Source organism: Glandiceps talaboti, chromosome 13, assembly GCF_964340395.1.
Source record: "Glandiceps talaboti chromosome 13, keGlaTala1.1, whole genome shotgun sequence".
Classification (NCBI taxonomy): Eukaryota; Metazoa; Hemichordata; class Enteropneusta; family Spengelidae; genus Glandiceps; species Glandiceps talaboti.
This window is the reverse complement of record NC_135561.1, coordinates 12,657,961-12,675,627: the sequence shown is the minus strand read 5'-3', so window position 1 is coordinate 12,675,627 and position 17,667 is coordinate 12,657,961. Positions and strand designations below refer to the sequence as shown.

General features: G+C 34.0%; 2 protein-coding genes across 3 annotated transcripts in view; one reads left to right on the top strand and one right to left on the bottom strand.

Moving 5' to 3' along the window:
• Positions 1-2,019: 2,019 nt before the first annotated feature.
• On the bottom strand, positions 2,020-12,173 carry LOC144444698 (very-long-chain (3R)-3-hydroxyacyl-CoA dehydratase 2-like). Its single transcript, XM_078134212.1, has 6 exons — positions 12,072-12,173; positions 4,743-4,860; positions 4,428-4,535; positions 3,861-4,022; positions 3,174-3,312; positions 2,020-2,765 (listed from the first exon to the last, which is right to left on the bottom strand). Exons 1-6 carry the CDS (start codon positions 12,161-12,163, stop codon positions 2,689-2,691), a joined length of 696 nt encoding a protein of 231 aa, XP_077990338.1. The 5' UTR covers positions 12,164-12,173; the 3' UTR covers positions 2,020-2,688.
• Positions 12,174-12,910: 737 nt separating this feature from the next.
• Positions 12,911-17,667, top strand: part of LOC144444607 (ras-related protein Rab-32-like) — a 21,378-nt gene continuing 16,621 nt past the window's right edge. Inside the window, exon 1 of one of the 2 annotated variants that reach the window (XM_078134092.1) lies at positions 12,911-13,014. In XM_078134092.1, coding sequence (XP_077990218.1) covers positions 13,012-13,014 — 3 coding nt within the window. In that variant the 5' untranslated portion in view covers positions 12,911-13,011. Of the gene's footprint in view, positions 13,015-16,945; positions 17,086-17,667 lie in introns of those variants that run through there. The other variant, XM_078134091.1, reaches the window with a different exon arrangement.

Genomic DNA, 17,667 nt, shown 5'->3' with positions numbered 1-17,667 from the left:
GATTTCTCGCCATGATACCATTTTTTGGTTGACACCATGACTTCCATTCCATGCATTACACATGCAAGTGATAGTGGAAATAAGTTGATCATTTTTTGTACAATTTTGACACTCTAGCATACAGTAAATTATACCATGCACGAGCCAAATTAAACAAAAAATAAGGAATATAATACTCTAATCTTTCTACGTCATGACAACGCGCTTTTATGTCACGACCACGTGTGTCTTCACCACTGGTTCTACTGTTTTTGAAATATCAGTCAAAACGTTCAAAATTGCCATACGTTCCCTCGATTTTTCTGTGATGTTAATGGTGCTTGTATAATTATGATATTCTCTGATATTTTTCTTCATTCAGCCAGAAAATACTCGTGACCTAAGGGTTGTCACCACTTGTCTAGTGAATTGTAGTGACAGAGGCCCCCTTAGGTCATCTGTATTTTCCTTAGCTGAACGAAGAAAAATATTGGGAATAACATCTAATTGTAGTCTAGTGTGAAGGCATGTTGTTCAGTTGGACTTGACTCCAGACTAGGTAAAATGTTATAACAGGTAACGAGAATTGAATTTATTCCATGGTCGGTCTGTCACGATGTGACAAAAAAATTTATGTTGTCCAGGTATGTTGTTGAGATGGTAATTCTTTTAAAAAATGTACACGAAACATTTTGTCTTTTAATGATGGTTGTCAGGTCTTCAAAGCACGCACAGTCTCGAAACATTTCTTGAAACTTCTCTCGTTATATCTTGCATTGCTACCGTACCAATGACAATTCTTTACTCACAACGCCTTCTTTTTATTCATTCATTCAATTTACATATTTGTGGCTGACTCTATGCCTGGCTACTTTTGCAAATCACTGGCTACATTGCAAATCACTCTTAAAAAGTTCATCAAGAATGTCAAAAAATACATCATATTTCAGTTTTTAAATAAATACCACTCCAGAAAAATAATGATGGTACAGCATTTTTCTCATAATAAAATAATTTTGATTCACTCAAAAGTTTGCTCAAGGTGTGATGCATTGTATAAGGATCAAGTTTATAATATATCAACAGTACCAAGTTCATGACTAAGTTTAAAAAAAAAATGTGAACTGCAGTCCTTGAACTTTCTTTCATCCTTCTAACTTATTATTAACTGGAAGCAATTTTGGATCATTTTCAGTTTACTGATGAGTGTCGTCTGGCATTCTAATTTTGATTTTTGTATAATTTATCTTTTTATACACTAAGATAAATGTCAAATAACGATCAAAATGAGTTTAGGCCAAATAAAAAAAATATGTGCGAGAATGAATCGTATGTACTCTGGGTTCATACATAGTAATGAGATTTCTACTCACAGTCAAAATATTTCTAGGAACAGAATTCCAAATTTTTGCTGACGTATCATTTAGGGTGTATTAAAAAAAAGAGTAGATTTCCAATAAGCCTCCAACCCTCAACATTTTTTTAAAAAATTTAAAATAAAAAGATAAGAAATTCTTTGTCTTCTTGACCTTCATGTACGTCTGTTTTCTTTCCCCTAGGAAGTCTTTTCATATTTCATTAAAAGTATCACAGAAGATATATAGTCACCGACATTTTGTTTGTTTTTGGGTCGAAGCAATATTTTTCAAAAATAAAAATAATTAAAAAGATAAAATAATATAAAATGAAATCCTGACCTACTTACCCTATTTTCTGGGGCCATTATATTGGGAACACACAGTTATTTTTTTGCCTTATCTTTCTCATTTTTGCAGATTAAGTTTTTTTTTGTGTGTGTTTTGATGTAAAATGTATGTATGAATTTTTTATATTACTTTCTTTACCTTTCTACTAAACTTCAATGTGGCCATAAAACTGTTCTTATCAAATGATCAAATGTAATACAAGTCTCTGTACTTCCAACATACTGTGCCAAGTGTTATTAATCCAATTCAGTTGTTTATCACCCCCCCCCCCCCCCCATCAGTAACTGGTTTCTTAAATGATGACTAGTAATGTCATCAAAATAAATCCCTTTAACGGTGTCAATGTTTCTCAAAAACAACATTGCACATTTAAAAAAAACAAAACCTTAAATCTCAATCTTAAACCCTGTGGAAAAAAGTAACTTGTTAAAAATAAGTCTATTGCACCATATACCTGGTGATATTGAAATGATTTATCTGTTTTCCTCATTTATTTCATACTACATTTTGTATTTTGATATATCTTAATAGATGCGAGATCCTAGCTAATTTGAATATTGTATGCTTAATCCTTATTAGCACCTGGAATAACAATTCTATGTACACCTGTGCAATGACCAATCACATGATGAGTACTGTAGGTATTAAATGTCTATTAAATGACCTTGAAGTCAACATATCCTAATTTTCGATAATTTACAATTTGGCTTCAACAATGGAATCACACTTTGAGCAGTACAGTGCATGGTGTGAGGCCAATGAATACTCTGCATTAGCATGAAATTTGAATATCAGAATATCATTAATATAATTAACATAAATTAATACTAATTAGCCTCACACCATGCACTAGGTGTTGGAACAGAGTTGATTTGTTGGATGAGTGTCAGCTGAAGAGTTTCAACCATGTGTCACTGTCCTGCCAATGACACACAGTGTACATCAATACATGTACTGTTGAGTGTAGTAATTGCATAGATTCTTCTCGCTACAAACATGTTGTTTAATCTTGCTTCACAGATCTACCACCGATTATCTTCTTCCTTTGTCTTATCATGTGAGAGTAGAGCCTAGGAAACACTGCAAACAAACAAACGAACAAACAAATAAGTCATACAATATTGTTAAAGGGGCATAAACTGAGTTTACACTTTTTTGTGGGTAATTTGTCACTGCATAATAAATATTGTATTTGTAGTAAGACCCTGGATTTGTACACACACACACATATACATATATACATACACACACACACAGACATACATACATACATACATACATACATACATACATACATACACGCACGCATGCACACACATTATATTTGTAGTAAGACCTTGGATTTGTACACACACACACACACACACACACACACACACACACACACACACACACACATTTTACTATGATTACAGCATTACTGTACCTCAGTTCATCCATGCTAAATAAAATAAATGAATTACTTGTTTGTTAGAAAATGTAGCTTACCTGGTATGTACATTATCAAAGTGACAATGACAAAATAATAGAAATTGAAGGACACATTATAGTCATTGGGCAGTGTCATCGAAAACATTTCAGACTCCTTAATGTACGACAAAGACTTGTAGAAAGTTGTCAATTCTCCCTGTAAAATAAAGAGAAAACACAGGGTAGGTGTAATATATATATTAAATGTTTTAATTCCATTTTAATTCATAAATCACAATACGGTCACTACATATGCAGTGCCCTAAAAATACCCTAGAGTTGAAGCAAAGCAAAACCTGAGTACCACAATAGGGTCAACACATATGCAGTGCCCTAAAAAATACCCTAGGGTTAAAGCAGGGCAAAACCATAATACAGTCACCACTTGTGCATTGTCCTAGTGTTGAAGCAAGGCAAAACCAGAGTACCCAGGGAAAATCTGCATTGTTCAGTAGGGTTAAACTGAGCAACACCCTCCTAACATACTGAGCTGATTAATTTTGAATCAAACCATCCTTTTGCCTTCCTTGATAACAAAACATTAATATTGTGTCATGGGCCTTTAAATGTTTTGTGTCAATTCCTTGGAAGTGTTCAATTTGAGCTGAAGTAGGGTAGTTGTCTTTGAGTAATCATTTTTGGATGGCGTGGTTGTCTGAGAACCACTCTTGTGATTTGCAAAAATATTTCAAAAAGTTAGCTTACCATAACACCTAATGGATAGAGTATAATGAAGAGTGTATAACGACACCATGTGATAATATATGGTAATCTATTCATTAAACCAAAGGTATAGAATGCATAACGGATTATCTCGGTCGGTGTCCACGCCAACATGAATGTAGTAACTCCTATCTGATTTTGCACCTGAAAAAAAAAAGAAAACAATAATATTATGTATTACAAATACAAGCCATGTTGAAATGCATTTGAACCAAAACTATAGGTTTTTTTTTTACATCCTGGTTGTTAGATGTCATGACAACTTGTGTCCAAGACATTAGTTTTGCAGTGCTCAAAATAGGAGTCAAAGTATTCTAAATTGTGATTATTTCCCCAAATTTCTTAAAATTATGCTTGACAAGGTGTAATTATTTTATTCCCCAATGTCTTCCTGAAAAATAATCGTGACATATAAAGGGTTCTGCCATTAATTGATGATCAAAGTAACCCTCACTTCCTGTTTCCAAAGAGCACTCCTAGTGTCCAAAAAATACAATCTTTTTTTTTTTTTTTAAACCGGCACATGATATACTGCACGAAAGTTCTCACCTCTGGTATACTATGTACAATTCCCCAGAGTAGAAACACCCTTGAGAAGACTTGAAATGCAGTAAGCACAACAGATGAAGGAACTATACCAATGATTGCATGTAGTATCTGAAATTAAAAACACAGAGATAAATATTAGGACTCTGACTAGGGATTTCCAGTCATATCCATTCTATCAATTACCTTTATTCTGATGCTGTGGAAGTGTTTTTTTTTTAAGCATGAAGATATATCTCATGTCATATAGGATGTCTTACGTCTTTTCACAATGTCTTCCGAAAGAAATCTGTACTCAGGTTGTTACAAAGTACCTACCTCAAGTACTGCAGCTGTTTGGAACACTTTAAGAGGCATCTCAAAGGCTTCATACATGCCATCCATGGAGTTGGTCTCCAAATAGTGTTTTACCATAATGACTCCGATAGAAGTCCATCTATAAAAAAAAAGAAAAAAAGAAATTTCAATCCTTTTACTCCAAAAAGGTTCTCTGCACACTGTTTAGTACCAACTGGCACTCAGAAAGAATAACATTGACTTCACAGAAAGGGGGAAAAAGGCGTGAAAGTGATGTCTTAGTATTGCTCACCATCTACCATAATTTTATTTGGGAACCTGGACAAAATGACTGGGAAACCCCCTAGCAGATTTGACTTATTTTTTACCAATGTGTGATAGCGCCCCATCAAAGGGTACCTTACAAACTACACAAACACTGTACATTAAACATCCCATCACTGTCGAACAATCCAAACATTTCAATTTCATATTAATACAAATTTTACAAGTTTATACATGAACCAATCAGATTACCATTTGTGTACAATTTTAACACGTTCATTCCTGATCCCTGCAGGCAGCTTCAACATCTATCAGACTGGGTGTTTAATTAAAAATCTGATTTCAGTCTCATGAGGCAGGATAGCAAGCCAAACCCTGTTTCAAATATCACATGCCTGCACATGCATGATGTGTGCTTAGATGAAATAGTCAAACTATCAAACAGCATATTTCAAAACCAAATTATTGATACAACCATTGTTACTTTCTGTTGATATATGTTAATTCGTGTCACTTTGTTGACAACAATTAATAAGCTTTTCAAAGAATTGGTTTGAATGGCTGAGTGTGATGACAACTACTTTGTTATCATTGGACAGAATTCTGTTATTGATTAAAGAGACATGTTGTTAATGACTGTATGGATGGCTTCATTTCAATTTCATCTCAACACCTTATTGCGCTAGACATGAGAAGAAATTCAAAGCAGTTGGCCTCTAGACTAGATTTCAATCAGCTTGCAACATACTGTGCCCAGTATTTGCTAAGATTGGGGAACACCCCCCCCCCCCCCCCCCCCCCCATGGGGGAAGGAGTAAAAGCAGGGGTTTCATTAATTTTTAATGTAGCCGGAGAAATGACAAGAGTAGGCGAGTACTTTCTCCAGCATCCGGCTTCTAATGAAACCCCTGAAAAGCTGCATAGTTGATAAAATCTACCATACTTTAGTTTGAGAACCCCTGTAAAACAACATGGGAACCCCAGTTATAGATACATTTTACCAGCTTACCACCCTTAACACAAACACCTGGTGCCTCATCACTGTATCTATTTATTGTCAATGAAAACAAAACTAGTGTTTCAATTATAACCTGATTTATTTATCTTTTACTTTGTAGTGTTTTGGTGAACATATTTACAATAAATACATTATTTGCCAGAGTCTTTAATTATTTCAGGCTGATACGAATATTCCTAGGCTATGCACATGGCAGCATTAGCTTTTCCAAACCATTGGGTTTACCATGATTTCTCCTTCTCTAACATTTATTATGGGTTTGATATTTGTCAAGTGATTTGCAATATGCCAAAAAAAAAAACACTTTCCTTCTGAAATTCTCAATTTTAATTCACATTAAATGATCCAACCTCACAATTTGCTGCAAAGTGAAATGAATATGAACAGATATAATTTGGAGAAAGAGAACAAGAATTTATGATGTGAATTGATATAAAAAATGTATGTTGTAGAGTAGAGAAAGACAATTGCCATTAGACAAGGAAGTGTTTCTCTGCTGAGGCCTAAAAAAATTATTTGGTTCTGGTTACTCAACCCTACCTAGTTTTTTACACCATCGTTAAACTTTTTTGGGGGACATATTTGAGAAATGGGTAATACAATTGTGAAAATTGTTAAGTCTTGCAAGAAACAGTGGATGCAGAAACTGATGTCAACTTAAAAAGACAATATGAAACTGTTCTTCCAAACTGTAATGGCTGTACATCTGATGAGAAGAAACCAATAACACAGTGACCATATGGAAAACAACAGAAAACATAACTATCTGAACTAGACACTCACACATGAAAAAGAAAATATATATATATATATAAAATCTACCTACCCCACCTATTTTGAGCATAATCAGAACCACACAATTTTTGTTAGGCCTAATGTTTTGTTATTTCATGTTTTTCAGTGTTGCAGCCAGAGGTTTTTTTTGGGTCATTTGACACACATTTTTTGGACCTGACCCACAATTTGGGAAGTGATGGGTCATAAATGACCCACACTAAATTTATATGCAATTATGTTCAGCAACATGACCACGCCTATAGCAACAGCCAAATGATCACAAATATTGTATAGATAACAACAGGGTTGGATAGGCAACCGGATAATCATTCAGCAAATATCTAGCATGGATCAGCATGTGAGTAAATATTTCTAAAAACTGTACAGTTATGCTGCAACACCATTGACACTTATCTTATAATGTCCCCCAAAAATCTATGATGACCCAGAAAAATGATAGTCTTGGGACACTATGTCCCACTCTTTCAAAAGGCTGGCTGCAACACTGGTTTTTGACATCAGCTACATAAATTTATAGAAAACTCATTACATATAGATACTGTGTAATTGCATTCATTCTGAAACACTCATTCCCTGGAATGTCCATAATTATTGACTATTCCCAAATCTATATATATCTTATATTTCATTATCTTAAACATGTAATATGTTTAATAATGAAATTTCTACTCACAGAGTCAAAATATTTCTATAAGCGAACCCCAAATAGCCCATTGTAGTACACCCCCTGACGTCCTGACAAGACATCGGTGAAAATTTGGAATTCGCTTCCAAGAAATATTTTGACTGTCAGTAGAAATTTCATTACCGAGTATGAACCCCAGAGTTTATGAACATGAACTGTTGCATGTAATATATTATCATCAATGTTTCAAGCTAACAAGCTGCCCAAATAAATCATTGTTAAATCCAGTAAAACACAGACGAAATCACTTCGTTATCTGAACTATTTTGTTTATGAATCTTCATTTGTCTTTATAAGACATTCAATGGACTACAGTTTGCAGCTGTTATGGTTATCATGCCGACTTACCCTGACCTTTGAACTGCCATAGTGACCTTTGACCTGATACAGTGAGTTTTCATTATTCATGATGCAGGATTTTGTCACATGATTATTTATTTTACAACCAAGACAAGCGAGTAGACATTAATATCCTAGTATGTTCCTTAGACCTCCCACTTGTGGCTGTCAATCAATTATTTAATCGCTTTGACTATATTATTACCGACTATGCCAGACAAAATGAAATTATTTATAACTAATATGTCATGCAAGCATGTTAAATTAATGAATTGCTGTCTTTGCACATACTTCTTATTTTCTTATTTTCTGTTGAACTCAGAAGATGATGAAGTTGAAACAATTTTCTGAGCCAAATCATAATACAACCTACACGTATACTTGAATGACTAGTGCTATCACTCTATTTGCTATCCTAACCAGTGTGACCACTACGCCAATTTGACGTGCCACTAATGCACACAATTTCTAATGACGCACCAAAATTTGGTGTTCCCCTATCTCTTACTATGTGGTGACTCATAAGAAATGTCAGTTGTTATCATTTTGACTCACAACAATAAAACTTGGCTATCATTAGAGGGCACATTCCTAACTGACATTTTTGATTTTGAATTTCACTGTCCTTCTTCATCTACAATGATAGTTGTATCCCACTGGTCTAGAATGCCATTCCTGTATAGACGGATATTGGTCAAAGAATACATAATAAGATATATTTAAATTGTGCCATCAGCTCACATGCTGAATCCACAATTAGGGGGTTGTCATAGAAATGCAACCTCACTCTAATTATGTACATCATATTCTATTCATGTCGCTAATATTTTGCACATGTTATGTGTGTGGCGTGGCATGTCATGGCGTGGCGTGGCGTGGCATGGCATGGCGTGGCTTCTAGACCAGCGGAACAAAGCTATCATCATAGACAAAGAAGGGCAGTGAAATTCAAAATCAAAACGTTAAGATATTAAATAGCGTGGTAATGCTAGTCCTTCTATATGTTGGCTTTAATTTGTATCGCTTCTACACATTCTCAAATCCTAAGAATTCATTTCTCTAATTATTTAATTGTAAATTCTAAACATGCCATCGCTCTCCCTTTTCTTGTTGTCAAGTCCGAGTCTGCTGTATAGTTCATGTGTTCTCTTTTCTTGTGTATTATTTCACAATTGTATTTATTAAAACTTGAAAAAAAAATCCATGAAAAATTCTTTTGACAGATATTTACAAGGCGTAAATTTGTGCAGGTTATTTCTTATGAACATATGAAGTTGTTGAGTATATTGTACATGTACATGTACTGACAGTGTCTTTGCTACAGTTGGGGAACCCCGGTAACAGAAAAGAGGGACAGAAGCAAAAAACAAAAGTTGTATAGTTTCCAATACAATCTACCATAGTTTTGTTTGGAAAGCCAAGTAAAATCACTGAAGAAACCCGGTAGATTTTACCTGCTTACTGCCCTTAACAAAACACTGAGCAGTGTTCGCGTGATCCCAGACTGCAGTGGTAAGAGTGCACAAGCTGAAAACTTGGCCACCAACAATCTGTAATACTGGTAAGTAATCAACTGATGGATCAAATGGATGGTAACAGTCACTGATTGCCTTATTGCAAAAATAAACATACTTGTGAAATATATAATGAATGATATAACCACTGTCCATATATATATAAGATACTATTAAGTTACAAAGTTATAAATTTAATGTTCATCTCCACAGAATGTCATATTACTATGTCAGTGAAAAATGTCCTGGTAGGATCATGGATGTGCCATGGGGACACTTTTCCCTGAATATCGAAGTTCTTAAAATATCTCCAAATTTTGCCATACGAATTCTTGAACCTTTTGAAATAATAAAAGAAATATTAGGGTTTCATTTGTCTTGTTTTCAAGGAAAGCGTCAATCTTCTATTTTCCCTTATCGTTAACACAGTAATCGGCAGCCATGTTGGATTTTAATAATTTTGATATCATTTTAATCTCTGATTCAGTCATTTGTATGTTGAGCCCTGACATTTTTTTAATACTTTTTACTGAGAATGAGCTTGTTCTTTCTTGAAAAAAAAGAACAGCAAAAGTGTAAGATTTTTATCACTAAGGCGCATACTATGTTAATAACATAGTTCAAAAAAGCACAGATGCATTCTCCATACAGGAACTGGTGAAATGATTTAATTTTAGTCCATGATTTAGTTATACTATACTGCTGTAAAGTACGATGACATGGGTGCATGATTCTGTCTATACATTATATCATCATAAACTTTGATAAAAGTTCATTCCTAATTCCCTTGATGTAGTGTGCCAGTTATTGTAATTCAATGTTACCCAAGTATCACAATACCATTTAATGGAGTAAAACTTGGAAATTTTCGCTGAAGACTTATTTTCACACATTTTGCTAGAAAACAAAAATGTAAAACTCAGTAGTGACTAAAATGACTTCTTGTAGTGACCAACACAATGTTCGTGTCTGGTAATTAGTAAAAATTAGTCTTTCAGAACTAGCTGAAGACTGTAAAATCAATAAATGTTCTAGTAGTGAAAATATCTAGGTTTACAAAATTCCATCTGAGGTAGACATAAAAAAGTCACTATGCTCTGCAGGTTTACGATGCCATCAAATTAGAGTTCTTTGAGAAGTCCACTACAAAGGTTCAAGTCATTTTTGTACCCACTACTGCTGATAATAGGGGGGTCTTACTCTGTTCCTGTCCCTACCTCTGACCCCCTAGCTTGCATATAAATGAGTATTTATTAGATAACCTGTCCACTGTTCTACATTTTAAACAATTTCTGACCCTTTATTTGTGTTGATGATAAAGTACACTACCAACTATACTCTGACATCTCACTTTCCAAGTCGTCTGAGAAGTTGTTATTTTTAGCAATTTGTTAAAATTACCTATCGTATGACAGTCATGACATTTTCTTAGAGAAAAAGTACAGAACTTTTAGGTTTTTCTCAATTATATTTCATATAATTAAATAATTTCAAATGCAAAGCAACTGTCAAATTTGGATAAAAATTAGGTGTGAAAAACAGTTGTCTGGCTGAGCTTTAGAATAAAGTTGGTCTTGAACTTGACAAAAGAAAGATCTATGTATGTACATGTAATCTCTATGGTTGCACCAGTGTTTTTGTGAAGGGTGGTCAGTAGATATATCAACCAGGGTTTCCCAATCATTCTACCAGGGTTCCTAAACAAAAGTATGATAGATTGTATGGAAAACTATGCAAGTTTGAACCCATCCCCCTTTTTGTTATCAGGGGGGTTCATCAACCTTTAGCAAAACACTTCACTGATAATACAGTATTATAGTAATCCTAATGTCAGTGAATCATTTACAAATTATTTTCAAGTCAGATAATATTTCTGATCACAGCTAATATAAATTATAATCATTCCATGATTGCGTTATATTCTGACTGACTTTTGATACAAAAATGAAAATGAAAAATGTACATTTTTTATCTATTAGACTAAATGTTATAAAAAATATATATATATATATATATATATATATATATATATATATATATATATATATATATATATATATATATATATATATATATCTACCATTGTGTCAAATTCAGGAAATATCTTCAGCCTCATTAAATAGCTTCTGACTTGTGAATTACCAATATATCTAAATAATTATCTAATATTTCTTCATCTATTGGCTTGAATACTCATATAAAGTATCATTGTTATTTTATGTATGATCAAATTTCTCATTTGAAATTTGAATACAGTTTTCCCAAATAATATTAAGAAGCAATTTTTTTCGATAAAAGTCATTATTTTCTAATTGTTATGCACATACTGTTTTTTGGAATGATGTGTACACGAAAATGCTACAATTTATGAGAATTGCCCAGTGATGAGGATGAAGCAAGCACAATTTTTTTTAGGACAGAGCAAAAACTGGAAAAAAAAGTCTAGTTCTAAAGTATGATGGAAATAAACAATTTCTTCATGTGAGGTTTTTATAAACTGGTGATAAAATCGAGAACATCGATTATTTTAGATATTAGATACACATCCATGTAGTTATTACATGTATTGCCGTGACAGGGGTAAAAAAAATTACATGTAAAAATCACGCATGTGTGATGTAGGGTCATTCAGCAAAACGTGCACGAATAGCGGACACGCCTCTTCATCAGATGCACAAATTTCACGGTAGAGTTTTTATTGGCTGGTAGACAATTTATAACAATTGACTTACCCTGCACACAAGACGACATTGTAAAGCACTAGGTAGGCTGTTGCTGCAGGTGATATCTGCCGTTTCTTTTCTTTCTGCTCCTCCGCAGCCATCTTAAGAATTTCACCCCAGACCACTGCATCCTGGGATATCGGGTACAAAGGTTGCGAAAACACAAAGTTTGTTGATCTTAGCATCTCTGTTTGATCTCGACGCATTCATTCAATTTATTTGATACAACAGTGTTACGTAAATATTTTTATTTTTATTTCACAGTTTCATTTTAATTAACACGGTCAAACGGCCCTCTGTTATTTGGGGGTTATTGTTGTGTCATTGTATATAATATTGTCTTACCGTCCCTCTACAGGAATGGTTTTGTCTAGGGGTCAGATCAGGTCGAAGTTCCCCTAACGTGACAAATTAAACGCAAAATGCCATGAATTTGTTCCCCATTGCATATAAACGTTTGAATAATTTGATAATTTCCTTTTTAGTAAAGTTGATTAGTGTATGGAAATGGACTATTTCAATACATGTATATCTTACATCTACGGAAAACTAAACCAACACATAAAGTCATAAGTTGAGCAATCCAAAAACATGCTCATAAATGACAGACTGAAAGATAAAAAATAAACAAATTGTTTACATATTTCACTGTATAGTACTTTTCTCAACTTAGTTCATATACTACTGCAGCATAGTGGGACTGCGTTTTTGTTGGAACATGGATCTGTTTTCCATATTCTGGGGTAAATTTCGAGACTTCTTCGAGTTTCCGACATTTTGGCAGATTGGGTATTATAACTGTAAAAGTTAGGTGGGCCAGTTGAATACCGATCGTCACATGACACTACTGTTGTGGGAAGGTCACGCCGGTCAACTCCTCTAGACAGTGCAGGAAAAAAAGGGCTAGGCTAGAATTACTAGAACATGCACACAGGAAGATAGGTTCACGATGGTAAGTTCATTTTCCTACAACTACATTGCGTATATGCAACTACTTTTAGTGTAGTGGCGACAGTTCCGTTCTCTGTGTACAGTATTGGAGAATATTGTTGTGTTCGTCATTGTTTCGATCATTCGCTAGCGCTGCACGTAAAGTTACTTGCATTCTTTTGGTTGAATATCTGGTAGCATAGACCCACGGCCAGTCAATGGAGACACGGTATTGCACACGCATAACGTTCATATCACCGTGGAAGATTTATAACGCCTGTCTCAAAACGATCGAGTTGATCGAGTTTACAGCTGATCATCCTCCTGTTGCCCCCGAACTTAAACCAATTACATATATATTTCAATGAATATGTTAATTAATATTTGGTGTTACGAAATCATGTCTCGTTCAACAACGAGAGTCCAACATGACATTAATTAAGAAACCAAAAAAAAAATCTTAAAAGAACGTTGCTAGTAAATTCTACAAGAACAGTGTATCTACATACAGTGAACGGAAAGATACAAACCAAGTAATATATTGATGAAAAATGAAAACAAAATGTAGTATAGAGCAAAGCTACTAAGTTACTCAATACATTGTTGAATATGAACTAATGTATAGAGATTGATATAGTGAAAGTAGACTGAAATATGTAAGTAGGGCGACCTTCAGACGCAAGAGGTGACATTTTTGAACTGTCGAAATACCTTAACGGAAAGTATAATACACCAACACTTGTTTCAACTTGAAGAGGTCTCCTAATGAAACACAGGTAATGTGGCTGTGATCCCAGCTAATCTTACAGTGAACAGTACATTATCACAGGTTCTTTCCAGACAGTGTACATATATTGAATTGAATTGTATTGAAATTTATTCCCCATAAAAGAGAAACATACATGAAATAATGAGTAAACATTAACATCCAAAAAACAAAAGAATTTAAAGTTGTGGGTGAGAGACTAGACTAGTTTGAGAAAACTAATTGAGCCAAGTCACTCGATTTCAGGAGAGTCGACGTCAATTGCATATCATACTTTGGTGACTGCAGTTGTTCAAATTCAATAACACATAAATATGATACTCTTAAGATGTTCAACTGACTCCATTTTCAGTTTCAATTACAAACACAATTATTTCAAATATCTTATTTTAAGTGAAATAATGTGTCAATTTAGATGCCAGCCTTTCACAGCAGAGGAGACCAAATTGTGGGACAAAAAAACAACAATTAGGTGTCAATGTACAAAGTTGTCTATTGGGTCCTTGACCTCACATCAAAGATAACATGTATGACGTCAGTGATGTAACATAACACCATCATTGCAGTGTTTTGAACAATGCTATCTATTGTTTGTATTGACTATAGTTGTACAATTCAGTTTTATCTATTGTTTGTATTGACTATAGTTGTACAATTCAGTTCTATCTATTGTTTGTATTGACTATAGTTGTACAATTCAGTGCAATCTATTGTTTGTATTGACTATAATTGTACAATTCAGTGCTATCTATTGTTTGTATTGACTATAGTTGTACAATTCAGTTCTATCTATTGTTTGTATTGACTATAGTTGTACAATTCAGTGCAATCTATTGTTTGTATTGACTACAGTTGGAAAGTTCTGTGTTGTCTATTGTTTGTATTGACTACAGTTGTACAATTCAGTGCTATCTATTTTTTTGTATTGACTATAGTTGGAAAGTTCTGTGTTGTCTAATGTTTGTGTTGACTATAGTTGTACAATTCAGTGCTATCTATTTTTTTGTATTGACTATAGTTGGAAAGTTCTGTGTTGTCTAATGTTTGTGTTGACTATAGTTGTACAATTCAGTGCTATCTATTGTTTGTATTGACTATAGTTGGAAAGTTCTGTGTTGTCTATTGTTTGTATTGACTATAGTTGTACAATTCAGTGCTATCTATTGTTTGTATTGACTATAGTTGGAAAGTTCTGTGTTGTCTATTGTTTGTATTGACTATAGTTGTACAATTCAGTGCTATCTATTGTTTGTATTGACTATAGTTGGAAAGTTCTGTGTTGTCTATTGTTTGTATTGACTATAGTTGGAAAGTTCTGTGTTGTCTATTGTTTGTGTTGACTATAGTTTTATAGTTCAAGGAAATGTGTTGGTAATTAATAACCAAAATGCAAAAAATGAGTGGGGTCAAGTGACATGACTTCCTGTTTTTCATCTTTCTTTACTATCTTATTTGGATGGATACTTATAGTTGGAGGGATATTGTCAATTCCCTGAATTTAGTAACCAGGGGAGGGGGGGGGGTGTTTGTTACTCGTAAATTACAATTACTGTGAATAAGAAGTATACAAAACTCTGGCCAATAAGCATTGCAATATATGTTGTTATTTATTTATTTATTTATTTATTCATTTATTTATTTGTTTGTTTGTTTTGATATTGGATTATTTAAAAAAAATACAGTTTTGTCATTATTGTCAGCCTGAAACACTATAATGTAAATATCTTATTGTAAGACTCTTAATAACATGTTTACTATGCTGTTGAGAGACATCGTTAGGTGGTTGTACCTCCCAGCCCTTGTAATATTCTCAATAGCTGGTCATACCTCCTATCAAGGATACAAGGGCTAGGAGGTACGACCAGCAAATGATGTATCTCGACAGTGCAATAAACAGGCCGGATTTATAAGGGACATGGGCCAGATCGAAACCTTTTTTTTTCTGTGTTGTTTGTGTTTTATAAAAAAGAATATATTTTTGCTACTAACTCAATCATATTAAATTATATAAGTACAAACGACAAGATACTTTCATTTAAATTCCAGTATCATCTTTAATGAATATAAATGTAGTCAAAAGCATGTGTAAGTTTTTACATTGGTTTCTCCTGCCCCCTGTGGTTTACTCACACTAATAGTAACTGTGTGATAAAGGATATCAACACAGTTCCTTTCCTAAAACCAGTAGGGACTGGAACTCACTAAATCATGATATGAAAGTCAGTCAGGCCACAGATGCTTTCAAGGCTAGCCCCCCCCCCCCCCCCACACACACACACACACACACACACACACACAAAAAAAAAACCCACAACATTATTACTACATGTATGATGTAGGTTTTGTGTGCGCACCCCCCCCCCCCCCCCCCTCAGGTGTTTGATATCTGTAATGAGTTTATCTGGTATTATACAGGTACAGAGAGATTATAAGCTAGACAGTTAGGTTCAACCACAGACAAGTAACAAACTTAAATGTAGGCGATGTAATTTTGGGTACTCCCCAGAATTGTCGCATGCCAGAGAATCATAGAAAAAATGTACACATAAACATACCAAACATTTTATGACATTTTTTTTTATTTATTTCAATTCATAAATCAGGAAAAATATGATACTCAGTGAGGTTTATGTTACATTGTAATGATTTATTTATGTGATAAAAAAAGTGTCTGAAGTTGACCTTAACTTTAAAAACAGTTTCAAAATGAAAGAGAAACTTTGAAAGGTATTCCAAAGAATATTGATGCAATCACAGGCCTTCCTTTGAAAGTGAAACTGAATGGTGACACCGTATCACTTGATAATCAGGTAAGAGAAGTCCCCAATACTAATTAGGATTTGTTAAAAAGTGAAATAATTATTATATTATGAGTTAAAATCATTTAATGTTTATACCAGGGCACCAGTTCAGAGTTGAGAATAATTCTGTTCTATTCAGAATATTTAAAATAACCGATAGAGAGCGTAACTTGCATATATCCATTGTCAACTACTCTACATGTGTTTAGTTTTATTGTGATGTCATTTGTATGCAAAGGAAGTAAGGGCCTTTCCCATCACAGTTAAACAAATTGCATAAGTGTTTGTGGAATATACATCATATGACCATGACTACATGGTAAGTGTGAATCAAAAGTAGCTCAGTTTGTAAGAAACGGTGTGTGCTATGTCACATTATGACAAATTGGTACGAACAGTACATCCATATAATTTTCCACATGCTTGTGAAAATTATTTAGTCTGGTAGTTAGTACACATGTCAGGTAAACGAGCAGATATTATGTACAAACAAAATGTGTACAAAGCTGCACAAGAGTGGAACCAGGTAAGGGAAAGTGATATTTTTATAATATCTTTTCTATTAAAGCTGACCAAATGATGTGCCACAAACAGGGCAATAGGTAATCAGACGTACTTGAAGTCAGGCTGTAAGGTACTCCATGTTGTTTTGCCCTATCAGTACCTGATGCAACGTTCGTGATAAGCTGATAGTGTGTAGGAATAACATATGATGATGTAGTCCGACTCATTATAAACCTATTGAGTTGAGAATTGTTGAGAACGTGCATTTTTTTCTTTGTTCTGTTTCTACAACTAATACAATGTACCTATGTATGTGTAAAACATGAGTGTGGTCTTTGTATTACCATGATGAGCTTGTGTACTATATAGAGCTAGTACCTGTATACCCATGTGTGTTAAAATGATTTTTCTTATCATAAAACAAATGAGTGTTTTATCCTATATTTAGCTGATACAAGTGATTTGATAAAGACTCGTCTCTCTGCAGGTCATTGACCTAACAAATAGATTTAGTGCAATGTATTACATCAGAATGCTTAAATAAAAGCTAGTTTATATTTCAAATTTACTCCTCAAGTCCTCTTCAGCAATGTCACCCTTGTAC